Source organism: Electrona antarctica (genome assembly GCF_951216825.1).
Source record: "Electrona antarctica genome assembly, chromosome: 21".
In the NCBI taxonomy this organism is placed as follows: domain Eukaryota; kingdom Metazoa; phylum Chordata; class Actinopteri; order Myctophiformes; family Myctophidae; genus Electrona; species Electrona antarctica.
The window spans coordinates 39,900,015-39,927,882 of record NC_136802.1 but is presented as its reverse complement, the minus strand read 5'-3'; the positions used below and the strand labels follow the sequence as shown (position 1 = coordinate 39,927,882).

The 27,868-nt window shown below is 45.8% G+C and overlaps 2 protein-coding genes across 2 annotated transcripts in view; both read right to left on the bottom strand.

Moving 5' to 3' along the window:
- Nucleotides 1–16,383, bottom strand: part of tkfc (triokinase/FMN cyclase) — a 106,989-nt gene extending 90,606 nt beyond the window's left edge. The window contains exon 1 of the mRNA XM_079491010.1: nt 16,181–16,383. The gene's annotated coding sequence lies outside the window, so the exon portion shown is untranslated. The remainder of the gene's footprint in view (nt 1–16,180) is intronic.
- Nucleotides 1,951–27,868, bottom strand: LOC306914380 (uncharacterized protein; the record flags this gene model as incomplete). Its single annotated transcript, XM_079491375.1, has 10 exons — nt 1,951–3,452; nt 4,165–4,286; nt 4,438–4,512; nt 5,258–5,707; nt 5,802–5,921; nt 6,034–6,133; nt 7,218–11,693; nt 13,572–13,829; nt 15,541–15,644; nt 27,835–27,868. The coding sequence occupies 10 exons, from the start codon at nt 27,866–27,868 to the stop codon at nt 3,390–3,392; spliced, it is 5,802 nt and encodes a 1,933-aa protein (XP_079347501.1). The 3' UTR covers nt 1,951–3,389.

Below are 27,868 nucleotides of genomic sequence, written 5' to 3'. Positions count from 1 at the left end.
GTTCCTTTTGCGAAGAAGAAAACAAAAAAGAAGCTTTTATATGAATGGACTCGATGGAGACATGAGGGCTGAGTGCTTTGGTGTTGGGATTTTATTTTCCAATTGTTTTGACATGTTAGGAATGTTGGGAACTAGTTCATTTGAATCCCTGAAGGGAATTAGGGACAAATCTCTTGTATTTGATTTTCTCTTTCTTTCAATTAGTTAAACAGGCAGTGTGCCATTTGCATTGTCACATAATTGCATTATGTTGTGGTGGGCATCATTGTAATTCCTTGTGTATTAACTGTATGGAGAATTGTATCATATACTGTACAGAATTATATTAACTTTGTCTCCCTCTAGTGGTTGATCAGTGTAAGTACTAGCTGACTGTGAAATACAATACGATGTTGCACTACTAGTCCAATGTACTACTGTAATACTGAACGTGTTTGTTTTTGTATGTTGTGAAACTAAATGATACTTTTAGCAAGCTCCCAGAAGTTAGATGTGTGTGTTTGTAGTTCTTCCACTGACTACTACTATATCCCACTAAATGTATTCCTTGGAACAGAAGTCAATACTATATCCTTTGTGCTCTTTATGGGTTTCATTAATTATCTTAATATAAAACCTTTGACCTTTTTAAAGGACCACTTCACCACTTTTCAACTTATCTTCATATAATTGGTCCTCACTAATGTTCATGATAAAATACCACCATTTCTTTCTACTCTGTCTGTTTCATAGGAGGGCTATGGGCATTTCTGAAACCTGTCCACCAGTGACATTAGGAAGATTTATTTTTGAACAATACATTTTTGCATTGCAACTGTTCAGGAATAGAAAGCCTGCAGTTTCTATTAGCTTGGATTCCCCATTGATGATGTCACTGGTGGACGGGTTTCTGAACTGCCCACAGCCCTCCTATGAGACACAGACCGAGTAGAAAGAAATTGTTGCATTTTATCATGAACATTAGTGAGGACCAACTATATGAAGATAGGTTGAAAAGTGGTGAAGTGGTCCTTTAAGCACTGAAACCCTGTACTAGACTGGAGTCCCACAGGGCTCGATTCTGTCTTCACTATAAATATATTTGGTGAAAATAGCAGATCGACAAGCCCACATCTGCCCCCAGAATAGGGACACTAGGGTACAAGTATTATATGTATTGGTTAAAACAAAGTAGTAGTAATATCATTGCTATAGTGTTTGTTCAGTAACAGCTAGGGTCTCTCCAGCTCTTGAATGCATTGTCAGGTGCGTGGTCAATGTCAGTCAGGAAGAGTAGGCCTACATATTTATCAGTTTCAATTGTTTAGTGTTCCAGTTCCAATCTAGGTTAAGTATCCCCACCAGGAGGCCGGAGCAGGCGGAGGATTACATTTTCACTCGGTGCAGATTTTGTATGACATAAGATAGTTCGGTTAAACCCTGTCCATCAGCACTATACGTTCTGTTGGACTGGAAGAAACTAGTTTAAAAATAAATGCACATTCATGTACTTGTTTGGGACTGGAAACAAAAGGTTTAGGACTTTACAGTCTTGACTTGGGACTGTTCTCTGCAAAATAGGGACTTTGTTCCATCTCTGAAATGAATTAACGTTGCCTAGTAGAAACTAAACACAAATACAAAACAGAGGTGACAGCCTCGACTCTTATGACCCTTGCACACGCTTTTCACATGCAATTTTTAATCCGTTTTAACCCTGGTCGAAATAATTACGTCAGCCATGGTATTTTTTGAGGTGGGCAAGAGGATGATAAGCGTCATAACAAGTAACTTGAAAAACAATGTGATTTTGTTCAATCTATCATTACGTCCATCACAATTATCAGGAATAATCAGTTTCCCCTGTAGATAATTAAGTCAATGACCATTCTCTCCATTCATCCTCACCCCAACACATCTATCCACATTCTTTGCCATCAAACCATCCATAGAAAATAACCCGGAACACAATGATGAACTCAACTTTTATTAATTTTGGTTTACAGTTATATAATGATTAATTAAACAAGGTACATTTTGTTGAACAGAAAACAAGCAGTCATGTTGGATCCCTACAGGGATGCAAATCATGTATCCCACATTGCATATAAGCACATGACACTTGACAAACTATAAAGAAAAACAAAAATATCAGTCTAGTATCATACGATATCAACAGAAGAGAGTAAACTTGGATTAGAACTGACGAGTTCAGGGAACTCTATCGTTAGGCAACAGTGGCTGGCAAAAACCAAAAAAAAATCACCAACATCTATAAAAACCTTTATCAGAAAACCAGATTCTTGAAGAGATTGGGACCTCCAAATAAGGACGGAGTACTTGTTCTGGTAGTGCCATCGTTTTTCCAGTGTTTGGCCACTGTCTGATGGTCATTTCTCACCCCGAAGCTCATTTATCTACTCACCAAAGCTGTAATTGCAGTTTTCCTTTTTTTTTTTTTACGAAATTCAATCAGAACAAGGCGTACACACTGACCATTCCATTACCACCGAAGCCTGGAGATTACTTTTTAAACCTGGTTTTTCCCATGATAATTTGCGGTAATGTCTAGTTGTGCAGTGAAAATACTCGCTTCCTCTATTTTCGCTATTTATTTGAACACGTTTGCTACTTTTGAAACACGGTTTTCCTATGATAATTTATGCCTATAGTTGTGCAGCAAAAAAGTCTTGCTTCCTCTATTTTATTGCACGTTGTTTGCCCAAAATCGGGACGCCAGGGGTAAAGTCAGAAAGTGGTCAAAACCCATTTTGGGCGGGAACCCCTTTCGGTGTTTTGAGCATTATGTTATGCTTTGGCTGTTGAAAAATAGCAGATCTACAAGCTCGTAGCGCGCCACTCGGTGGCGCGCTACGAGCTTGTAGGTCTGCTATTTTTGAAAAGTCGTGAAAATGTGGCGCAAATATTTGAATATATATTATTAATTTTGTTTTATTTCAACGTCAGGCCTAAATGGCTTAATACCGTAATCACAGGGCTCCAGCGAGCGTTCTGGGCAAGACACACTGTACAGACAGTGTATATTGTACTGAGACACACTGTACAGACAGTGTATATTGTACTGAGACACATGGATTTACTTTATTGGTAATACTGACCCTTAACGAGGTCAGATAAATAAACACGATGTATAATACCTGGGCCAATGATAACGTCTATTCTATGTCGTCGTCATTGCAGATCATGTATTTGAAAAACGAAAATGAGATCCTTCCCTTTGTTTTGAGATCTGTTCCTATATTAAATGTTAAAGAAAGGTGTCGTGAAAATAAACAAATGCAGTATATGGTGTCAGACGGCTGCCGACATGTATCTGTGACGCTCGACAGTCTACATGAGAGACGTTTTACTTCACTCTACATCAACCAGAATGAAGACCGCAGTCAGGGTTAGTCGGAGGCGGAGACTGCAGCACAATGGCCTGGTCCTCCTTGTAACTTCTGGTAATGTTTCTAAAAAGGAGAACAAATTAAGAGTCAGGAAAAAGCATCGATTACAGCAGGGGTGGGCAACTTTGACGATGGAGAGAGCCACTATATTTCCACACTCACTCCAGAGGGCCGCATTGCATATTACTGTCGTAGCAAAAATAGCCAATCTACAAGCTCAAAACACGTGGCGCTGCGTTTTGAGCTTGTAGATCAGCTATTTTTGCTATATTTGAATTGAAATACTGAATTATTTTTTGCTTTTATTTTATTAGAATCCTGAAAAGTAACCTTTTTATTGATTTTCAAATGGATTTAGTTTTAGTTATTATAACGTTATGAACTAAATACAAATTGTACACAAAAAGACAATACTACTAATACTAGTTAAGTACTAGTCATTTAATACTAGTCATTAAGTATAATTAAAGCAGGTCATGTTTGCATGTTTGGAATTGCAACCGCTGAAATCAATAGTATTCTGATATTAACCTGCGGGCCGCACTAAGTGAAGGTGGGGGCCGCATGTGGCCCCCGGGCCGCCAGTTGCCCACCCCTGGATTACAGTGTGTGTGTGTGTGTGTAATTGTACAATATGTCAGAGTGACACTGCAAACCTTTGCATAGGTTATTTCAGCAGTCAACCAAAAAAAAGAAAAATAAATGAGGTAAAAATGACATTCATAGAACTGCCTAAGCCTACTGTATATGTATAGTAGTGCGTGCGTGTGCGTACCTCCATGTTTTTGTAGTGCTCGTGGGTACTGCAGTGCAGATCCTTGGCTGTGTTTTCATTCTCATAGAAAACACAACACAGGTTACAGAAGAATCCGGTCTTAGGGACGACAAACTCCAACCCTGGGAGAAAACGGGCATGAAAGAGATGAGAGAAAAAGAACGGTACTATATGAAACGGGTGAAAGAAAGACAACACGATGGAGATGAAAGAGTGAAAGAAAAAGACTATATGATAGAGAAAGCATAGTGTGTGTGTGTGTGTGTGTCTCACCGATGGGGTTGTTGGGTGCAAAGGGAGGCAGTTTGAAGTCAGCAGCAACAGTGGGAGACTGAGATCGATGTTTCTCTATCAGAGAAGGGGGTGGAGAGAGAGAGAGAGAGAGAGAGAGAGAGAGAGAGAGAGAGAGAGAGAGAGATCAAACCCCAAGCCATGACAATATTCATGATATAACCCATGTTGGAGTGCCAATTGCTTTAATATAATGTGAGGCAGCCTTGTGTAAAAATAGAGACTTTATAAGCAACGACGGATACGGCAGTCGGCTACGGCAACCGGAAATGGATCGGTGCTCGATACATAAACCTGCTCTCTGTCGCAGCCCTTTCTACTACGGGAGAACCTACAGTTTACACTACAACGCCATGTCATAACCATGTTTATTGAAATTATAGCCGTCATACATTTACACCGATTGCTCCATCACCTCTCTTATGCTGTGTAATGTGTTGGCATGCTCTGAATGAAGAAATAACACTAATACCATATGTCATATTAACCATTTTAGAATACCACGGTTTTAGAATAACACAGATTGCTCCAGCACCTTCCTCTTTCCACTGCTGATCATGTCCAGCGCATGTAAGAATTAAGCAATATCGGAATTAAGTTAGCTGACGCGCGACTTCCGCGTAGCGGAGCCGTCCTGAAAACAGTCGTTGCTTAAAGTCCCTATTATCAAGGTAAGGCTACTCCACTGTGGTTTCATGTATGGCCATTGGCCAAAGATTATATAGGCTACTGTGTTGATTCATTCTCTAATCAATCACTGATGCAGTTTTAAGTACATTTCTAGGACTAGTACATCATTTACCATCATTATTCTCATCCTCGTAATGCTCCTCTTCGTCGCTCACTTCCTCCAGGCTCACCCTGGCCCTCGCCTGACGCTCTTCTTCTGTTTTCTCGGTTGTTTTCCGTCCTTGCGTTGGTTTTTTGGAGGACTCCGTGTCGGTGCAGACGGTCGCTGCGTCTCCTTTGGCATGGCCGTCGTCTTCCGCCTCTTTTCCTCTTCCTCCTCCTCCTCCTCCTCCTCCGTCCTTGCCCTGTGGTTCTCCGACGTCACTCTTCTCTGGCGGCGTGGCGTCCTTTTCGGCGGTTTCGCCCTTCTTTCTAGTTCTCGCTCTTCTTCTGGGCTGTGGCTCCTGAACTTTGACCAATGAGGAGGTGGCGGAGGCGGCGGTGGAGGTGGGAGGTGCTAGTTCGGCGGCGGTTGACGACGACTCTTGCTTTGCACTGCTCCGCGTGTTCCTGCCCTTCACCACTGTGGAGGGATGACAGAGGATGAATGAATGATTGAATTCATGTATGTGTATCCGTTTCTTTCTGTGCACCTGTTTGTGTGTGTGTGTGTGTACCAGACTGCTTGCTCCCCCTCTTCGTCCTGACTCGTCGTCTCCTGGTCACCATTGCCTCCTCCTGCTCCTCCTCCTCCTCCTCTCCTACCTCGTCTAATGTCACAAAGTTCATCTGTTCATCTGAGGAGATAAGAGGGACAGAGTGTAGGGGGTTGAGGAGAGAGAACTTGAATGAAACCACATCAATGATGGAGGTAATACACGTGCGAATAATATGCACACACACACAAACCTGTTTCGTCGTCATCCTTTGGTTCAGCAGCAGCACTGGAGGGAATCTTGGTCTGATCTTCATCTCTGTCCCCTTCATCACCACCTAGAGCGACTGGAAGCTAGAGAGAGAGAGAGATTAGATTTTTAAAAAACAACAACTTTCTTTTAACCCTAGCATCCCTGTTCTGGGCTTATCATAATGTGCCCTGTATTGTCCGTCCTGGTGAAGGTCTAATGACTGAAACTGCGGGTCCTTTTCTTTGTAATCTTGCGTGGACAGACTGTTGTCTCCCACAGTTTTCAAATGCCTCCGTCATACAGTCTGGAGCACGGAAGCTCTGATTATGAGCAATCGATGAATCTAATATAAATCGAAATCCAAGCATATCCAAGCATATATAGCTTGCTGCTTAGCAGAAATGGATATATTGTTTAACCCATTCTGGGCGGGAACCCCTTTTGGTGTTTTAACTAAGCATTATGTTGTACTTTAGCTATTAGAAAATAGCAGATCTACAAGCTACGAGCTTGTAGGCCTGCTATTTTTGAAAAATCGTAAAGATACGGCACAAATCTTTGAATATATATTCTTTCAGAGCGAACTTTCTTTTTATTTCGACGTCAGGCCTGAACGGAAATGCCAGCTTCTTTGCTCGTATTTTGGGACGTGTAGTTCCAGACTCTATATAGCCTTCGTAGATTGTGGAATAGTTACGCGAGACTATTTTCTTTGTTATTCAAAGATACCCTTTTTATTATATGCACTTTGTCCTAAACACCTGTCACCAACCTTTTGAGGTGTGCCTTCAAAATAAAAATCACACCTGTGTGAAGTGAGGGGCGCTCTTACATCATCTCATTCTGGCCAATCAGAATTTGCGTCTTCAATGTTTGTGTTACGCAATATTTGTGTTTACAAAAAAATTGTCCATTCATTGTCAATGGCATTTACTGTTTGTGTTAGGACAAAGTTTGTGTTTACACACACACCAAAAGCTGGACATAGGAGGGGCTATCACCCCTCAAAAAAGGGCATGTCATAATGAAATTGGCAAAACTAAATTCCAGAGAGCTGTGGTGAGAAATAGAGAAAGATGAAGCAAGGGAAAAAGTGATGGTGAAATATATAGAAGGAAACTAAGATGGAAACAGTTGCTAATTAAAAAGTGACTCAAAGTGAATCATTTCAAACGAAACCTTTACCTCTGGGTTGAAGGCGTCTTCCGATCCATCCTTGCGGCCAGAAGGACAGGGCTCCACCTCTGCACACTTCTGCTCCTCCTCCTCCTCATCTCCGATCTCGTCCAGAGTGACCAGTGCCTGGAGATCTCCCTCGGTCATTTCTCCTCCTTCATTCTCACTATCCCCCTTCCTCTCCCCGTCCTCCTCACCCCCTTCTCCGGGCTCGTCTGCCCCCACCTCATCCAGGGTCACAAGACCCATCTCCTCCTCCTCCTCCTGTTCTCTCCCCCTCTTCCGCTCTCCGTCACCTCCGCCTGCTCCTCGGCTGCGGGTGCTACTCCGGCTGCTGCACCTGCGCTCCTTCTCTCGCTTCTCCCTGTCTTTGCTCCTCCTCCTCCTCCGCTCCCGTTCCCTCTCCTTCTCCCTCTCTTTCGTGTCCGCGTGTTTACACATCGTGGCAGCTTGCCGCCTGCCCAGCTCCTCCTCCTCTGCCGCGTCGTCGGGGTAGTTCTCCTCTTCGTCGCTCACTGCGTCCAGGTCGCCGGCCATTGCCTCGCTTTCTTCTTCTTCTTTCTCGGCCGTTTTCCGTTCCTTCATTTGTTTAGGGGAAGACCCCGCATCGGCGCCGGCGGAGATCGTCGTGTCTCTTCCTCTTCCCCGCCTGTTGTCTTCATCTTTTCCTCTTTGCTCTCCTCTCTCCTTTTTTCCCGGTTCTCCGGAGTCACTCGTCTTTGGTGGCGTGGCGTTGTTCCCTGTGGTTTGGGCGTGGTCTTTCTCATCGGTTCTCGTCCTCACTCCTCTTCCGGGCCGCGGCACGGCGCTTTCCCCGGGAAGCGTCTCGTCTTCCACAGAATCGACAACTTGATACGTGGCCCCCTGTTCCTCCACTCTGTCGCTTTCTCTCCCCGCGTTCTCCTCGGACGCAACGGCAAGATTCCTCATCTTCGCGAGAGCGTCACATTTGAGGGCTGCTAGCCCCTCCAATGCCTGGAGTATTTTGGAGTATTTTTGAGACATTTTGGCATCTTTCTCGCTGGTTCTCGCTCGCTGTTCAGCGGCGGTCTCCTCCGCGGCGATGACGTCATCGGGAGGCGTCTCGTCGTCCACAGAATCGACGACTTCATATGTAGCCTCCTCTTCGTCCTCTTTTTCACGCTCTCCTTCTTCCACCGCCTCCTCGGGCTTTCCGACAGGGGCATCGTTCTTCTTCGTAGGAGCTTCATCCCTTTCAGACATGTTGTCATCCATCTTGCTGGCCATCAGTCCTCTTCTGGGCCATGGTTCAGTGGCAGTGATGTCAACATCAGGTGCCTCGTCTTCTACAGAATCGACAAGTTGATACGTAGCCCCCTGTTCCTCCTCTCCGTCGCTTTCTCTTCCCACTTTATCCTCGGATTCTACGTTCTGTTCAGCGGCAGTCTCCTCAGCTGCGGTAACGTCATCGGGAGGCGTCTCGTCATCCACAGAATCGACGACCTCATATGTAGCCCCCTGTTCCTCGTCTCCGTCGCTTCCTTTTCCCACTTTCTCCTCGGGTTCTACGGCAGGGGCGTCGTTCTTCGCAGGAATGTCGTCTTTGTTAGACATTTTGGTATCCTTCTTGACGTCTCTCGTTCCTCTCCTGGTTTGCTGTTCAGCGGCAGGCTCCTCAGCTGCGATTACGTCATCGGGAGGAGTTTCGTCATCCACAGAATCGACGACCTCGTAGGTAGCCTCCTGTTCGTCCTCGCTTTCACGCTCCCCTTCCACCGTCTCCTCAGATCCTCCGACAGGGGCATGGTTTTTCCTCATAGGAGCTTCATCCTTTTCAGACATTTTGTCATCTACCTTGCTGGATCCTGCCATCCTTCCTCTTCTGGGCCGTGGTTCGGTGGCAGCGCTCTTAGCATCAAGCGCCTCGTCTTCCACAGAATCGACCACATGATACGTAGCCTCCTGTTCCTCCTCCTTTTTGTCTCCTCTCCCTTCTGGTCCTCCGACAGGGGCCACAGCGTCACTTTTCATCTTCGATGGCGTGTCATCCTTTTTCGCGGCGTTGGCGTCGTTTCTCCTGCCGGTTCTCGTTGCTCTTCTGGGCCGTTGTTCGGCAGCAGTCTCCTCAGCCGTGGTCACATCATCAGGAACCGTCTCGCCTTCCACAGAATCGACAACTTGATATGTGGCCTCCCGTTCCTCCTCTCTCTCGCCTTCTCCCCTCGCCTTCTCCTCCGGTTCTCTGACGGGGGCGTCGTTCTTCTTTGCGTCGTCCTTTTGAGACATTTTGCCATCTTTCTTGCCGGTTCTTGCCGTCTTTCCTTTGGTGGGAGGTTGTGCAGTGGCGGCGGCGACGACGTCAGCAGGCACCTCGTCGTCCACAGAATCGACCACGCGATACACACCTTCCCGTTCCTCCCCCTGGTTTTCGACGCCGTCCTTTTTATCCAGTTTGGTGTGGTCTGGCTTGCCGCTTCTCGTCCCCCTTCGGGGTCGTTGTTCAGCGGCAGCTCCTTCGGTAGCGGTGACGTCGTCACCAAGTCCTTTGCTTTGCACAGACTCGGAGACGTCCATTTTTGTCATTTTGTCTTCCGTCTTAGACGTTCTTTCGCTTCTTCTTCTCTGGGGCTGTCTCGTAGCACCCTCGGTCTTCTTTGTGGCATTGTCGTTTTTGTCTGCTCTCGTCACCCTACTTGATCGCTTTCCTCTGCCGGAAACGTCGGAATGCGAGACGCCTTCGCTCTGCTCGTCCTCAAAGGAGTCGACGATCTGGTAGGTAGGCTCCTCTTCCTCCTGGTCTTTAGCCTCTTCCTGCGTTTTGGACGCCACAGAGGCATCGCTGTTCTTCATGCTTGGTTTATCATCTTTTTGATTTTCCTCCCCCGTCATCCCTTCCTTCAGCTCGCTGCCGATTTGCTCGTCTTCAGTGGAATCTATAATTTGATACGAGGTCTCTTCTACCTCATCTTCCTCCCCCGTTTCTCTCGTTTCCGCTGTGGTCTTGCCCTTCTTCGTCCGCTTGTCGTCTCTTTCAGCCGCTCGACTGTGTCTCGCACTCGCTCTTTTGTCCTTCCCTCTGCTAGATTGTTCTGGGGTTCGACAGTCTCTGCTTGGCTCCTCTTCAAAAGAATCTACGACCTCATATGCTCCTTCCTCTTTGCTTAATTCCTTTGTGGTGTCACCCTTCCTCGATGGGGTGTACCCTCTTTGGGACAGTCTGTCGGATGTTTTGCCTTTCCTTTCGTTCCTGGATGCCGCCGCAGTGGCCCCGGTCTTCTTTGTCGGTTTGTCTTTTGCACTCGTTCTGTTCTGTGTCCTGGTTTGTCCTCCCTTGTCTTCGGTATCTGAGCAGTTGTCGACAGAGTCTATTACTTGGAATGTGTCTTCGTCCTCTTCTGTTTGACTAGTGTCAACGGCATGCAACACCTGGAAAGGCTCCTCTTCCGGCAGAGGCATTTCTGGGTGTCCGTCACCCCCGACAGTTTGATCAGCATGACTGACTAGTGCGTCAACAGCCGTCAGATCTTCGTCGATACTGTCTAACACTTGGAAAGACTCCTTCATGTCAATTTGACTTGCGTTCTTGTCTTCCCCTGTGACACTGTCTAAAACCTGATAGGGCCCCTCGTGTGAAGACGGGTCTCCTGTTTCAGGCTGCTGGCCTTCTGGTGCACCACCGCTGTCCCCAGGATGGCCAGTCTCCTCATCTGCCTGGTGCTCCACTGAATCGAGAATTTGGAACTTTTCAGGTTTTTCGTCCCCTCGGTCTTTCCCCTCCTCACTAGATTCATTTGGCTCCGTCCCGAGGTGGTCTTCATCAAGGCCGTGCTTAAGAGAGGACAAGGCACTGCTTTGGTTCTCTTTCTCCCGACGAGGAGAGTCACTCTTTGCTTGGCTTCCCTCTCCTCCCTGTGCGGAGGGATGCGTCTCTGATGAGTCTTCCCCGTGTGTCTCTGACGCAGCCGTCTCTGCCGACACCGTGTGGTCTGGCATTGCAACTACACCCTCTGTGACCGGGACGCCGAGGGGCTCGGCCGCCGTGTCTGTCGCCTTTGTCGCTTTCGTCGCTTCAGCGTTGGCATGGGCGGACGAACGCGTGCTGCGGCGGGGGGGATTCGGTTTGACGTCTTTGACGGCGGATCTACTCGGAGATGTGGCCGTCTTTCTCTGCGGCGATTTACGAGCGATGTGGGAGGAAAGGGTTTCAGCCGACGGAGAGGAAGCGGAGGACTTGGCGAGAGTAGAAGAGGAGGATGGAGAAGAGAGGGAGGTGGTGGTGGTGGTGGTGGAAGGCGCGGTTATAGACGACTCCTGAGTTTCCGGAGAAATCGAAATTAATCCAGAGCCGTGGCTCGGTTCGCTCTGTTTTGTGGACGAGGCAGACATAGAGGTTTCCTCGGCCGCTTCCTCCGACTCGGAAAGACAAAAGGAGCTTTCGTCCTCCACAAATCCAACCTCGTCCAAAGTGACAAACTCTCCAAAGTCATCCGGGATGAACGACTCGTCAGCCACGGAATGCCTGCCCTGTAAAGTGCGGAGAAATTATATCATCATCATTGATTGAATAGCCCATTTTGAACTGAGATCAGATTCTAAAAATGTCTTCTACATCCTGACAGTTTTCTGAAAAAGCTATGTTTCTATGTCAGTGGTTCTTCGATTTTTCAAAAATAGCAGACCTACAAGTTCGTAGCGCGCCACCGAGAGTGGCGCGCTATGAGCTTGTAGATCTGCTATTTTTCAATAGCTAAAGCATAACATAATGCTAACACCAAAAGGGGTTCCCGCCCGAAAATGGGATAGTCTAAACTAAACACAAATCTCCCTTTTTTTGAGACAGCCAAGTGTTATATAACCGACCGTGGTTATATCCCATAACCCGGGGGTGTAGCCAATTGGGTAGCCGGGCTGGCTGTCAAACAGTTAATTCATTATATTTCAAGGGGGAATCCTGCTCAGCTAAAATCCTATTTGAATGGCGTCTGTATTATTTGCGTGCATATGTGTGACCAGGTCTAGCAAAATGGTCCTCATCTCGCCTATAATGAAAAGGCAGAAAATCTAAAATAAACTGGATCTCTTTTTTTTGTGATTTTCGTTTTTTTTTCATATTAACACAGCTTGAATGTTGAAGAAGGTTTTCATTCCAACAGATTATTGATTTGGGCAAATTAAATGTATACATTTATAAGTCAAAGTAGGCTAGCCAGCTCTAGGTGTTGAAATGTTGTGAACATTCAAAGGGGATTTTCTCAGCTTTGGGTAAAACAGCACAATCATTTTGAAATGGTCATATCTCTTTCAAATATTTTCCAATTTCATTGAATGATACATCATATGAAAGCTTACATTCTGTACTTTAATAATCTGTAAAAAACTGAAAAATTACTCTGGTCGAGATGAGGGCCTATTTGCCAGACCCGGTCACATATGCTATAGATGGTTACTGTATGTTGAAAGACAGTAGTCACATAATAACTTATCGTTGTGTGTTGTACATAATACTACTGCATCAGTCTACCAATGGGCTATTATGTAGCTGGTTGGCATTTTCAGCCACATTTTGATATTTTCAGTAAATTACGGCATTGCAACGTATCGTAATGCCAATCATAACATGCTTCACGTATCAGGATGTGTGTCTGCATGCACATCATGTGCCAATACCTAGAGTTACTGGTTCAAACACACCAGTGGTGGAATCAACAGGGCAATGCACAAAATGCTCCGTTACAAGTCAAAGTTTGGGGAGTTAAAAATGTACTCGAGTAAAATGTATTTAAAGTACCAAAACGTTTAACAGTAAGCATTATGCAGAATGTCCCATTTCACAAATAAAAAAAAAACATTTGAAAATATCTACAAGCTCACAATGTGTCAATGTGAACATGGCTGAAATGAATAGAGGACTGAAGTGGTTACTGTATGTATGTATGTATGTATGTATGTTTTGTAATCAAACTAAAGTTTTACAAATAATTGTAGTGGCATAAAAAGTACAATAGTTGCCTCTGAGTTGTGGTGTAGGAGTAGAAGTATGTATGTAAGTAGTATTGAAAATGGAAAACACTCCAGTAAAACAAAAATAAAACAAAAAAACAAATCAAGTGTCTTAACCCATTTTGGGGCGGGAACCCCTTTTGGTGGTTTTAACATTATGTTATAATTTAGCTATTGAAAAATAGCAGATCTACAAGCTCATAGCGCGCCACCGAGTGGCGCGCTACGAGCTTGTAGGTCTGCTATTTTTGAAAAATCGTGAAAATGTGGCGCAAATCTTTGAATATGAATGAATGTCAGGATTTAGAAGGCATTTGTAGAATCGTCCTCAGGTCTCAATGGGTTAAGTACAGTACTTGAGCAAATGTACTTGGTGACTTTACACCACTGCGAGTCACTCACCCTTCTAGTATCCTCCTCCTCCTCCTCCTCCTCCTCCTCTCTCCTCCGTCTCTTAGACGGGGGACTCGGCTCTCGTCTGCTCCTTCGGGACGAGGAGGAGGAGGAGTAGGAGCAGGAGCCATGCGTTCTCTTGGAGGGAGGCGGCGAAGGAGGCGAGCGGAAGCCCTCCTCGGAGGAGGATGGGCCGTGGCTGCTCCTGGGGCGGCCGGAGGAGGAGTCACTCCTCTCCTCGTGAGGGGCGGTGGAGGACGACGAGGTCTGGATTGGAAGAGGGAGCAGGAAGGGGAATGAGAACACACCACACATTACAATGAGAAAACGAAAAGGGAGCAGCATTGATTTTTTTTTCTTACATTTTTATCCCACAATTTTATCCCTTTATTTATTTATTTACACCCCTGAATATCCATATTCAGGACATGACGAATAAAATGGCGTTGGTCTCGATTTTGTGGGACTCTTACAAGTGTCCGATATAGGGAACTAGACTGCAACGCTAGGCCTAGGGTTAGATTTGAGGTTCCCAAGGTCGCAGAAAAAAAGCGAGACTATCACGGCGATTGTCTCGTCGTCGCGATCGCAGCGGTATAAGTCTCATCCCGAACGGACTTATGATCATCGACGTGGGCGGGCGCGAACGTCAAACATTTGCTTCTGTAGAACGCCACAACGGTAAGGCCTTCCGGTCTGATTTTCGGATATGTTATAGAGCTCCCCGAGACGCACGCGTGGAACTGTAGTACGTCCTCGGGCGACCTTTCTAGTCGACGTGGCGCGCGAACGCCAAACCTTTGCTTCTGTAGAACGCCACAACGGTAAGGCCTTCCGGTCTGATCTTCGGATATGTTATAGAGCTCCCCGAGACGCACGCGTGAAACTGTAGTACGTCCTCGGGCGACCTTTCTAGTCGACATGGCGCGGGCGAACGTCAAACCTTTGCTTCTGTAGAACGCCACAACGGTAAGGCCTTCTGGTCTGATCTTCGGATATGTTATAGAGCTCCCCAAGACGCACGCGTGGAACTGTAGTACGTCCTCGGGCGACCTTCCTAGGAGGCGGGGTCTCGTTTCACTTTTTCAGTCAGGATGCTGTTAAACTCTATGGGTCTGTGAGCTGTCCGATGCACAGAGCCAAAGTGAAGGACGTTTTGTACAAGCGTGGCAATGAGCTTGTAGGTCTGCTATTTTTCAATAGCTAAAGTATAACATAATGCTTAGTTATGTAACCCTCCCATCAGCCTTACTCACATTAATTATCAGGTTAATGAAAAGCATGGGAGGAGCAATACCAACATTCTCGTTGTCTAGGTTCTCACTAGGGTGACCAAAAAGACGTTTTGTACGACTGTCGGAGGCATACATCCAAGACACCAAACCGTTCGTATCGGCTAGCTCTCAGACATATCCGAACGTCGGACCGTAATGTTTTATCGTTGTTGCGTTGTCGCGCATCAAGGTCGGCAATTTGAAAAATAGCAGACCTACAAGTTCCGCGCTGAAAAATAGCAGACCTACAAGTGCCACGCTGAAAAATAGCAGACCTACAAGTTCACAGCGCGGCACTCGGTTCCACTTGTAGGTCTGCTATTTTTCAATAGCTAAAGTATAACATAATGCTTATAGTTATGTAGCCCTCCCATCAGCCTTACTCACATTAATTATCAGGTTAATGAAAAGCATGGGAGGAGCAATACCAACATTCTCGTTGTCTAGGTTCTCACTAGGGTGACCAAAAAGAGACCTCAGGTAGCCACAGAGACATAACATGTAGCTATACTGTAACTTGAACAACACTAACACTATAAGGTACTATTAGCTCTTGAGCCCCCACCCTGAACACAATCAGAGAATAAACCAAATTATAAATTCACAGACCACAGTAGTTCTTAAAGTCTATGGTACCATCGTTGGCGCGCATGTTGGAGCTCTTATTATGGCACAGTCAGTGGTCAGTTAATTTCCTTGCTTACAGTCTGGCTGTACTCTGTGATATGAACCAATGATTCCCGAATCCAACGTGTCCTCCTCCTCCTCAACTGGCATGCACGTGCGTGCGTGTGCTGCGTGTGGTCTCCTGCACACTGTGAACCAGTTTGTAGTAGTCCCGAAATTGCGGTAAAACAAGCGTTCAGAAAGTGTCACTTAAACTCACTTTGGCAAAACTTAAAACAAAAATAAAACTTGTCCTCAGTTGCAAGTCATACAGCACTAAACTGTCTTCTTTCAAGTGTCAATATATATAGACAAGCTAGGCTAAACCATAGCCAAACAATGACTCAAACTGGTGACTGGTTCACTGTTTTCTCCATCGATGTCCACGTTCTTCTGTTTGCTTCTTTTAACACGCATGTCACGTTTCTCTCTGTGCGTTCATCATGTAGCTCAAACTGAAGCTCTCTCCAGATTTTTACATTACGTTCTCCCGCTGTTTACCTTCCCTCTCTCTCTCTCTCTCTCTCTCTCTCTCTCTGGACGACCCAATTAAGCATTACACTTGTTTACAAGAGGGTCCACCTTGTTCAATTCATCAAAACATTTAGAGATGTACAAATAGACACTTCTATATAGCCAAAGAACAGAATCACGTTTAATCACAGGGACGACCCGTACCTGTCACTTTCTGCTGCCTCTCGGGACTCCATGTGTGTCACGAAAACATATAATCCAGGGCATTAATCTCCTCCAAAAACATAAACAACTTAAAAAGCCAAAATCGCGACAGAGTCAGCTATTCATTCACTGTTTCACAGACCTTGATGTGATTCTTAGCTGTGAATAAGTAAAGTAAACAGATGAACGAGACGACACGATACGACACAAAACACGCACACACACACACACACACACAAACGAGAGTCAAATAAAATACAGTCAAATGGCAGTGGATTTCAGAACAGCGCCACAGCCCATCTGTGGCCAGATATAGATATTACATGGCCAGTGAGCGGAGAGGCCCTCCTCTCCTCTCCTCCACAAAAGTGAAAACAGACAAAACAAACCTTTAAAACAGTTCCCTAAGCCTTTTCTTCGCAAACGAGACATTTTATTGATATTTAGAGCGTGTAGAATCCAATGGCGTCAGTCTGGGCTCTCCACGCCGTTTGCAAAGGTCAATGGTCAGCAAAAAGGCTGCCTCTTCTCTCCCTCCTCTCCTCTCCTTTCTCCCCTCTCTCCACAGAAGTGAAAACAGACAAAACACACCTTTAAAACATGTTCTCTAACCCTATTCTTCGCAAACGAGACATTTTATTCATATTTAGAGCGTCCCGAATTCAATGGGGCCGGTCTCGACTTTCCAGGACGTTTGCAAAGGTCAATGGTCAGCAAAAAGACTGCAACGGTGACCCTTTGGGCCAAATTCTTTAAAAAACGGGGTGATATATATTTTTAAAAATATGTAAGAACCTCCAATATCCATATTCAGGACATGTCGAATCCAATGGAACCGGTCTCAAATTTCCACGACGTTTGCAAAGGTCAAAGGTCAGCCGAAAGACTGCCACGGTGACCTTTGGGCCAAATGCCTTAAAAATTAAGTGATAGATATTTTTTTAAATATGTAACACCCCCGAATATCCATATTCAGGCCATGGCGAATAAAATGGCGTTGGTCTCGATTTTGTGGGACTCTTACAAGTGTCCGATAAAGGGAACTACACTGCAATGCTAGGCCTTGGGTCAGATTTGAGGTTCCCGAGGTCGCAGAAAAAAACTCAGACCATCATGACGATCGGCTCGTCGCCGCGATCGCAGAGGTGTTCGGCCCATCCCAAACAGACTTACGATCGTTGGCGTAGGAACGCGTGAACGTAAAAACTTTGCTTGACTGGAACGCCACGACGGTGAGGCCTTCCGGGCTGATTTTCGGATATGTTATAGAGCTCCCGGAGACGCACGCGTGGATCTATAGAACGTCCTCGGGTGACCTTTCTAGGAGGCGCGGTCTCGTTTCACTTTTTCAGCCAGGACGCTGTTAGAGTCTATGGGTCTATGACATGTCTGCATGCACAGAGCCAAAGTGAAGGACGTTTTGTACGACTGTCGGAGGTGTACGTCCGAGACACCGAACCGTTCGTCTCAGCTGGCTCTCCGACATATCCGAACGTCGGACCGTGATGTTTTATCGTTGGCGCGTTGTCGCGCGTCAAAGTCGGCAATTTGTAGGCGTTCGTTCAAGGCTACCGCCGCGACCGTATGTCCGTTTGGCCCGAAACCTATACGGCTGCGACCGGGGCCGCGACCCGGCCGTGGTGATGGTCTCGGATTTGTTCTGCGACATTCGCGTCAAAGTCTCAAATTTCGAGGCCTTCGTGCAGGGCTACTGTCGCGACCGTATGTCCGTTTGGCCCAAACCCTATACTGCTGCGATCGGGGCCGCGACCCGGTTGCGGTGATGTTCTGCGAATTTCGCGACTTTTCTCGCTAACTTAGGCCTTACTTTGTGGGATCGGTTTATGCTAATGAAGGGCGTGGTTCCGGCTACTTTGTAGGTGTGGGCTATGCAAATTAGTGGGTGTCACTTATGCAAATTAGTGGGTGCTGCCCGCCTACTTTGTGGAAGCGGTACATGCAAATGAAGTGCGTGGTTCCGGCTACTTTGTGGGTGTGGTTTATGCAAATGAAGGGGTGTGGTTCCCACTACTTTTTGGGAGTGGGTTATGCAAATTTGATGGGCGTGGTTTTGGCTACTTTGTGGGTGTTGTATATGCAAATTAGTAGGTGTCGATTATGCAAATTAGTGGGTGTCGCCCCACCTACTTTGTGGGAGTGGTTTATGCTAATGAAGGGCGTGATTCCGGCTACTTTGTGGGTGTGGGCTATGCAAATTAGTGGGTGTCGCTTATGCACATTAGTGGGTGTCGCCCGCCTACTTTGTGGGAGCGGTTTATGCAAATGAAGGGGCGTGGTATGCAAATGAAGGGGAGTGGTATGCAAATGAAGGGGAGTGGTATGCAAATGAAGGGCGTGTTTCGGCTACTTTGTGGGATTGGCTTATGCAAATGAAGGGGAGTGGTATGCAAATGAAGGGCCTGTTTCGGCTACTTTATGGGATTGGCTTATGCAAATGAAGGGGCGTGGTATGCAAATGAAGGGGAGTGGTATGCAAATGAAGGGGCGTGGTATGCAAATGAAGGGGCATGGTATGCAAATGAAGGGGAGTGGTATGCAAATGAAGGGGCATGGTATGCAAATGAAGGGGAGTGGTATGCAAATGAAGGGGCATGGTTCCGGCTACTTTGTGGGATTAGTTTATGCAAATGAAGGGGTGTGGTATGCAAATGAAGGGGAGTGGTATGCAAATAAAGGGGCGTGGTATGCAAATGAAGGGGCATGGTATGCAAATGAAGGGGAGTGGTATGCAAATGAAGGGCATGTTTCTGCTACTCTGGGATTGGTTTATGCAAATGAAGGTGCGTGGTATGCAAATGAAGGGGAGTGGTATGCAAATGAAGAGGCATGGTTCCGGATACTTTGTGGGATTAGTTTATGCAAATGAAGGTGCGTGGTATGCAAATGAAGGGGAGTGGTATGCAAATGAAGAGGCATGGTTCCGGATACTTTGTGGGATTAGTTTATGCAAATGAAGGTGCGTGGTATGCAAATGAAGGGGAGTGGTATGCAAATGAAGAGGCATGGTTCCGGATACTTTGTGGGATTAGTTTATGCAAATGAAGGTGCGTGGTATGCAAATGAAGGGGAGTGGTATGCAAATGAAGGTGCGTGGTATGCAAATGAAGGGGAGTGGTATGCAAATGAAGGGGAGTGGTATGCAAATGAAGGGCATGGTTCCGGCTACTTTGTGGGATTAGTTTATGCAAATGAAGGTGCGTGGTATGCAAATGAAGGGGAGTGGTAAGCAAATGAAGGGGCATGGTTCCGGCTACTTTGTGGGATTAGTTTATGCAAATGAAGGGGAGTGGTATGCAAATGAAGGGGCATGGTTCCGGCTACTTTGTGGGATTAGTTTATGCAAATGAAGGGGAGTGGTATGCAAATGAAGGGCATGGTTCCGGCTACTTTGTGGGATTAGTTTATGCAAATGAAGGTGCGTGGTATGCAAATGAAGGGGAGTGGTATGCAAATGAAGAGGCATGGTTCCGGATACTTTGTAGGATTAGTTTATGCAAATGAAGGTGCGTGGTATGCAAATGAAGGGGAGTGGTATGCAAATGAAGGGGCGTGGTATGCAAATGAAGGGGAGTGGTATGCAAATGAAGGGGCATGGTTCCGGCTACTTTGTGGGATTAGTTTATGCAAATGAAGGTGCGTGGTATGCAAATGAAGGGGAGTGGTATGCAAATGAAGGGGAGTGGTATGCAAATGAAGGGCATGGTTCCGGCTACTTTGTGGGATTAGTTTATGCAAATGAAGGTGCGTGGTATGCAAATGAAGGGGAGTGGTAAGCAAATGAAGGGGCATGGTTCCGGCTACTTTGTGGGATTAGTTTATGCAAATGAAGGGGAGTGGTATGCAAATGAAGGGGCATGGTTCCGGCTACTTTGTGGGATTAGTTTATGCAAATGAAGGTGCGTGGTATGCAAATGAAGGTGCGTGCTATGCAAATGAAGGGGAGTGGTATGCAAATGAAGGGGCGTGGTATGCAAATGAAGGGGCATGGTATGCAAATGAAGGTGCATGGTATGCAAATGAAGGGGCATGGTATGCAAATGAAGGGGAGTGGTATGCAAATGAAGGGGAGTGGTATGCAAATGAAGGGGCATGTTTCGGCTACTTTGTGGGATTAGTTTATGCAAATGAAGGGGAGTGGTATGCAAATGAAGGGGAGTGGTATGCAAATGAAGGGGCATCGTTCCGGCTACTTTGTGGGATTAGTTTATGCAAATGAAGGTGTGTGATATGCAAATGAAGGGGAGTGGTACTTTGTGGGATTGGTTTATGCAAATGAAGGGGCAAATTTTCATAAAGTAGCCGAAACACGCCCTTCATTTGCATACATACCACGCCCCTTCATTTTCATAAACTAATCCCACAAAGTAGCCGAAACATGCCCTTCATTTGCATACCACTCCCCTTCATTTGCATACCATGCCCCTTAATTTGCATACCATGCTCCTTAATTTGCATACCACGCCCCTTCATTTGCATACCACGCCCCTTCATTTGCATAAACTAATCCCACAAAGTAGCCGAAACATGCCCTTCATTTGCATACCACTCCCCTTCATTTGCATACCATGCCCCTTAATTTGCATACCATGCCCCTTCATTTGCATACCACGCCCCTTCATTTGCATACCACGCCCCTTCATTTGCATAAACTAATCCCACAAAGTAGCCGGAACCATGCCCCTTCATTTGCATACCATGCCCCTTCATTTGCATACCACTCCCCTTCATTTGCATACCACGCACCTTCATTTGCATAAACTAATCCCACAAAGTAGCCGGAACCATGCCCCTTCATTTGCATACCACGCACCTTTCATTTGCATACCACTCCCCTTCATTTGCATACCACTCCCCTTCATTTGCATGCCACGCCCCTTCATTTGCATAAACTAATCATACAAAGTAGCCGAAACATGCCCTTCATTTGCATATCACTCCCCTTAATTTGCATACCACTCCCCTTGATTTGCATGCCACGCCCCTTCATTTGCATAAACTAATCCCACAAAGTAGCCGAAACATGCCCTTAATTTGCATACCACTCCCCTTCATTTGCATACCACGCCCCTTCATTTGCATACCACTCCCCTTAATTTGCATGCCACGCCCCTTCATTTGCATAAACTAATCCCACAAAGTAGCCGAAACATGCCCTTCATTTGCATACCACTCCCCTTCATTTGCATACCATGCCCCTTCATTTGCATACCATGCCCTTCATTTGCATACCACGCACCTTCATTTGCATACCACTCCCCTTAATTTGCATGCCACGCCCCTTCATTTGCATAAACTAATCCCACAAAGTAGCCGGAACCATGCCCCTTCATTTGCATACCACGCACCTTTCATTTGCATACCACTCCCCTTCATTTGCATACCACTCCCCTTCATTTGCATACCACTCCCCTTAATTTGCATGCCACGCCCCTTCATTTGCATAAACTAATCCCACAAAGTAGCCGAAACATGCCCTTCATTTGCATACCACTCCCCTTCATTTGCATACCATGCCCCTTTATTTGCATACCATGCCCTTCATTTGCATACCACGCACCTTCATTTGCATACCACTCCCCTTAATTTGCATGCCACGCCCCTTCATTTGCATAAACTAATCCAACAAAGTAGCCGAAACATGCCCTTAATTTGCATACCACTCCCCTTCATTTGCATACCACGCCCCTTCATTTGCATACCACTCCCCTTAATTTGCGTGCCACGCCCCTTCATTTGCATAAACTAATCCCACAAAGTAGCCGAAACATGCCCTTCATTTGCATACCACTCCCCTTAATTTGCATACCATGCCCCTTCATTTGCATACCACTCCCCTTCATTTGCATACCACGCACCTTCATTTGCATAAAGTAATCCCACAAAGTAGCCGGAACCATGCCCCTTCATTTGCATACCACTCCCCTTCATTTGCATACCACTCCCCTTCATTTGCATACCACGCACCTTCATTTGCATAAAGTAATCCCACAAAGTAGCTGGAACCATGCCCCTTCATTTGCATACCACTCCCCTTCATTTGCATACCACTCCCCTTCATTTGCATACCACGCACCTTCATTTGCATACCACGCACCTTCATTTGCATAAACTAATCCCACAAAGTAGCCGGAACATGCCCTTGATTTGCATACCGCTCCCCTTCATTTGCATACCATGCCCCTTAATTTGCATACCATGCCCCTTCATTTGCATACCACGCACCTTCATTTGCATACCACTCCCCTTAATTTGCATGCCACGCCCCTCCATTTGCATAAACTAATCCCACAAATTAGCCGAAACATGCCCTTCATTTGCATACCACTCCCCTTCATTTGCATACCATGCCCCTTCATTTGCATACCATGCCCCTTCATTTGCATACCATGCCCCTTAATTTGCATACCACGCACCTTCATTTGCATACCACTCCCCTTAATTTGCATGCCACGCCCCTTCATTTGCATAAACTAATCCCACAAAGTAGCCGAAACATGCCCTTCATTTGCATACCACTCCCCTTCATTTGCATACCATTCCCCTTCATTTGCATACCACGCCACTCCCACAAATTAGCCGAAACCACTCCCCTTCATTTGCATAAGCCACTCCCACAAAGTATTCGAAACCACACCCACAAGTAGGTGGGACGCAGCCCACTAATTTGCATAAGCAAAATGTGAGGTGTGTGTGTGTGTGTGTGTGTGTGTGTGTTTAGTAGGCATGCCGCGGTTTACCGAATTTCGGTAATACCGCGACAGGAAAAGCCACGGTGTTGATACCGTGAGATTTCCGAGCTTACGGTATTTTAATACAGCGTTGGTGGGCGGCGCATGCTGCGCGCATGTAGTGCAACTCCACTCCCAGACTAAGGCAAAACATTTATTTTCACCACACAGCTGCAGTAGATTGAAAAGTTGCTTCCTACCTTTGAGTTAGTGTTGCTGAAAGACACCCAGATCCAATTGTATATTCCATATTTCCACATGTACTAAACTAAAAGTGTGAACTGTCAAGTGTCAACACAGAGGCATGCAGTTGTGAGCATGCACAGATTGCACTACAGCGTGCAGGGTACAAAACGGTCATTAGGGGGAGCCATAGTACAGTGAAATACAGTGGGGAATAGCTATTGATTCATTGATTGAATACTTTATTGGCAGAAATGTAATCAGTATAGGGTACAGTCAAACACATGTCCAAAGGGATCACTGAAAAAAGTCCTTGCAGTCTTGTTTCCATTCGGTCCTGGGTAATCAATTCATAATCATGACAAGTCACATGACAAATAACAAAATTAAAATTATCATAAAAGGTCAAAATAAAAAAATAAGATATGTAGGCCTACATATAGGTTTTCAATACCGGCACCGTACCGTACTGTAAAATCTCATACCGTGGCATGCCTAGTGTGTAGTAGTAGTAGTAGTAGTAGTAGTAGTAGTAGTAGTAGTAGAAGAAGAACAACATACGAGATGATGCCTGATCTTCTGACATCCATAGTTGGTTGACTGGATGGCGTTGTCCTCACCTGGAGAGAAATGCCCCCGGAAATATGATCCATCCATCCATCCATCCATCCATTTTTTTATTTTTTTATGTATTCATTCATTCATTCATTCATTCATTCATTCATTCATTCCCCCCGGAAATAAATAAATAAACAAGGATAATCATCCATCCATGTGTGACAATTGTTTGACACACATCATGTCATGTCATGTCAAGTCATGTCTGTCTATAGCAAGAGGTGGGGGGGGGGGGGCCGCCAAAGCATATTTTAGACTGATTCAGTATTGACCATATTAAGCCAGGTATCACGGCAGACAGCACTAATATAATAAACAAACGTGAACGGAGCACTGCTGCCAACATAGTACACGCATATAGTGGCCATACTGGCATACTCACCATAGCCTGGTCAAGGTTTCCCCCTGGTGGACGTGTCATTTCCAATTATTGCCACCGCCCGGTTCGAACGAGATTCCCCCCGTCCGAAACGGACAAGGGACGGCCGAGATAGGGCCGGGGACCCCCGCGGACCCCCTCCGCGGACCCCCGCGGACCCCCTCCGCGGACCCCCGGCGGACCCCCGGCCCTATGGAGGGGCCGGGATTGATTTATCCTTAGTCCTTATTCCTTGTCTTGACTTTTGACTTGTTGACTAAAAGGTAAAGAGTGATTTATTTTGATTTATTTATTCTGGATCCTTAGTCCTTGGTCCGAGGTCACGAATCTTGACTTGTCTCGAACCAGCGTCCTCTCACACCATCAGCAACTGCCAGAACCACTGAGCCATCGTGGAATACTCTTAAACATGGATTTTGGGTCATTTTATCTTTTTGTTTTTTTGGAAGGGAAGACAAAAAAAAGTCTATTTTACCAATGCAAAGGGTGAAATATTGTCATAATGTACGTTGTGTTTGTTTTGGAAAGGAAAAAGGGTTTTAATGTACTTTTTAGTGACGTTAGGGTAGAGTTTGTTTTAACAGTACAGGACTCTCTCTCTCTCACACACACACCAGAGACTGGCAGCTGATTGGCTCATTCAGGGTTGCCAGGTTGGTGGCTGTCAGGTTGTCTAATGCCTGCTGCATTGTGTGTGTGTGTGTGTGTGTGTGTGTGTGTGTGTGTGTGTGTGTGTGTGTGTGTGTGTGTGAACCAGCTACACTGGCATTTAAACACATTCATATTGTAACTGTTGCCACTATAGGTGATATAGTTTGCTTTATTCCTAAAAGCTCCAAGTTCATAATGAAGAAGTTCATAATTAAGTCACATTTACGTTTAAAACATTATTTCATGTATTTGTGTCAAGTTGTTGTAATGCTTTTATTTTGAAGAGTCAAAGTCATGTTCCGTGTCTCGTTTGGTCTGCTCATGGAAATTGGGTACACAGGTTTTTTGTGTAAGCAATCAAGCCACAAGCAGCAGCAGGGTGCAGCAGCTCCGTTTGCACTGGTCACACAAAGAGACTAAGTTACAAGAGACTGTCATAAGAAAGGTTATAAGGACCTAAGACTGAAGAGATTCCCTTCTTTGTTATTTGCACGCAGCCAACAAGGTATTTGTTTTATGTCTGTATTTTACTTTGGTAAAATGTTTGCATCTACATGCTGTGCATGTCATGTCGTATTTATGTTAATTGTAACGTGCTTGTTTTATTGTATTGTTTATAGTTTTCACGGTGACTTTGGAGGATCCACAAGTCTTCAAATAAATCAGTTTCAAGGAAACCACTTGTGTATGTCTGTGCTCGGAGGGAGTTACACATATAATGACAGCACCACACACACACACAGAGGCATTGCCTAAAACACATTAAAACACTCAAACATTCCAGGTGACTAAAATGTGACTAAATGAAAACTATTCAAGGGACTGAAATTAGTTTGCTGCCAAAAACACAACACTGCATGATGTCACCTCCGTTCTTTATTTCCCCAGAGAGCAGACACGGTCCCCACAGGACAGGTCAGGTCAAAGGTCATTCCGACTGACAGACAGACAGACAGAGAGTCAGTCGGTCAGACACTCAGCGAGTCACTCGATTGATTCATTTACAAACACAGTTGTGTGTTTGTAAATAATCAGACCCACCGTTTCATTAGAGGATGTTCAGGTGGGGGTGAACCCTTTTTGGTGCATTATGTTATACTTTTATATACTTTTATGTTATAAAAATAGCAGACCCGCAAGCGGTGGCGCGCTACGAGCTTGTAGGTCTGCTATTTTTTAAAAATCGTGAAAATGCGGCTCAAATCTTTGAGTGTGTGTGTGTGTGTGTGTGTGTGTGTGTGTGTGTGTGTGTGTGTGTGTGTGTGTGTGTGTGTGTGTGTGTGTGTGTGTGTGTGTGTGTGTGTGTGTGTGTGTGTGTGTGTGTGTGTGTGTGTGTGTGTGTGTGTGTGTGTGTGTGTGTGTGTGTGTGTGTGTGTGTGTGTGTGTGTGTGTGTGTGCGTGCGCACGCACGCACGCACGTGTGTGTGTGTGTGTGTGTGTGTGTGTGTGTGTGTGCACGTACGTGTGTGTAAATGGTGCATTTATATAGCGCCTTTATCCAAGGCGCTTTACATAGATGCATTACATGTAATTATATGTAATTGGCCTCCGACCCCCATCTGAAAATATGTTGTTCCCCCTAGGTCTGCTATTTTTGGGGGCCTCTGTCTGTCTGTCTGTCTGTCTGTCTGTCTAAAATAGCAGACCTACAAGCTCGTAGCGCGAGTGCCGCGCTACGAGCTTGTAGGTCTGCTATTTTGGGGGCCACTGTCTGTCTGTCTGTCTGTCTAACAATCTGTCTTGTCTGTCTGTCTGTCTGTCTAAAATAGCAGACCTACAAGCTCGTAGCGTGGCACCAAGTGCCACGCTACGAGCTTGTAGGTCTGATATTTTTGGGAGCCTCTGTCTGTCTGTCTGTCTGTCTGTCTGTCTAAAATAGCAGACCTACAAGCTCGTAGCGCGGCACCGATTGCCGCGCTACGAGCTTGTAGGTCTGCTAGTTTTGGGGGCCACTGTCTGTCTGTCTGTCTGTCTGTCTGTCTGTCTGTCTAAAATAGCAGACCTACAAGCTTGTAGCGCGGCACCAAGTGCCGCGCTACGAGCTTGTAGGTCTGCTAGTTTTGGGGGCCACTGTCTGTCTGTCTGTCTGTTTGTCTGTCTGTCTAAAATAGCAGACCTACAAGCTCGTAGCACGGCACCGATTGCCGCGCTACGAGCTTGTAGCTCTGCTATTTTTGGGGGCCTCTGTCTGTCTGTCTGTCTAAAATAGCAGACCTACAAGCTCGTAGCGCGGCACTTAGGTCCGCGGCTGTCGGCCGTTTTCCGCTTAGGTGTGGACACACTGTGTGCGAGGCTACAGTTTATCATTGTTCCTCCTATGTGTCAATCATTGTGATTGGCCTATCCACACACACACACACACACACACACACACACACACACACACACACACACACACACACACACACACACACACACACATTTACTTACTTACTTACATGCTTATTGTTGTCCATCGAATCCGATGATGACGTCCACTTATGTCCTTAACGGTGAGTTATTTGGTGGCTAAAGAGTCCAATCCTGGAATTACATGTTTTATTGCAGGTGGGGCAACAAGTGAAACTGGAAGTGAGGACACTGCGAACTAAGTGAGCAGACAAAAACTGGAACTAGACAATAATGTCCAACCTTAAAATACACCAGAGAATCTTAAAATGTTTTTCTTTACTTTTTTTCTTTTTCTTTTTTTCTACTGATGAGACGGAGAGACCTCTTACTGAACAAACACTCAGCAATTATTATTATTATTATTTTACAAGAAACGTTTTGTTTGAACCAAAACATCACTTGCACTGCTAAACCACAGAATGGTGAAAACATTGCCGAGCTTATAGTGCACTGTGATTTAAGCAACACAGCTGCAAGCTCAACAATAATGGGCACCGTGGAGTTATGTGTGCAAGTAGTTGACCTACTGTCAACCTTCTGCACCTTTTAAACTGTAGAGGAATTTAAACAAACTACAAAATGGACTCAGGGTTTCATGCCCCATTAACAAACTGAGCAGCTATGAGAAGACAGAATGAGGTCGCGCTCCTTACAGAATGGAAACCCTGGCCCTGACCTCTCACCTGACCCCGTGGCTCGATAACCGGTTGAACACAT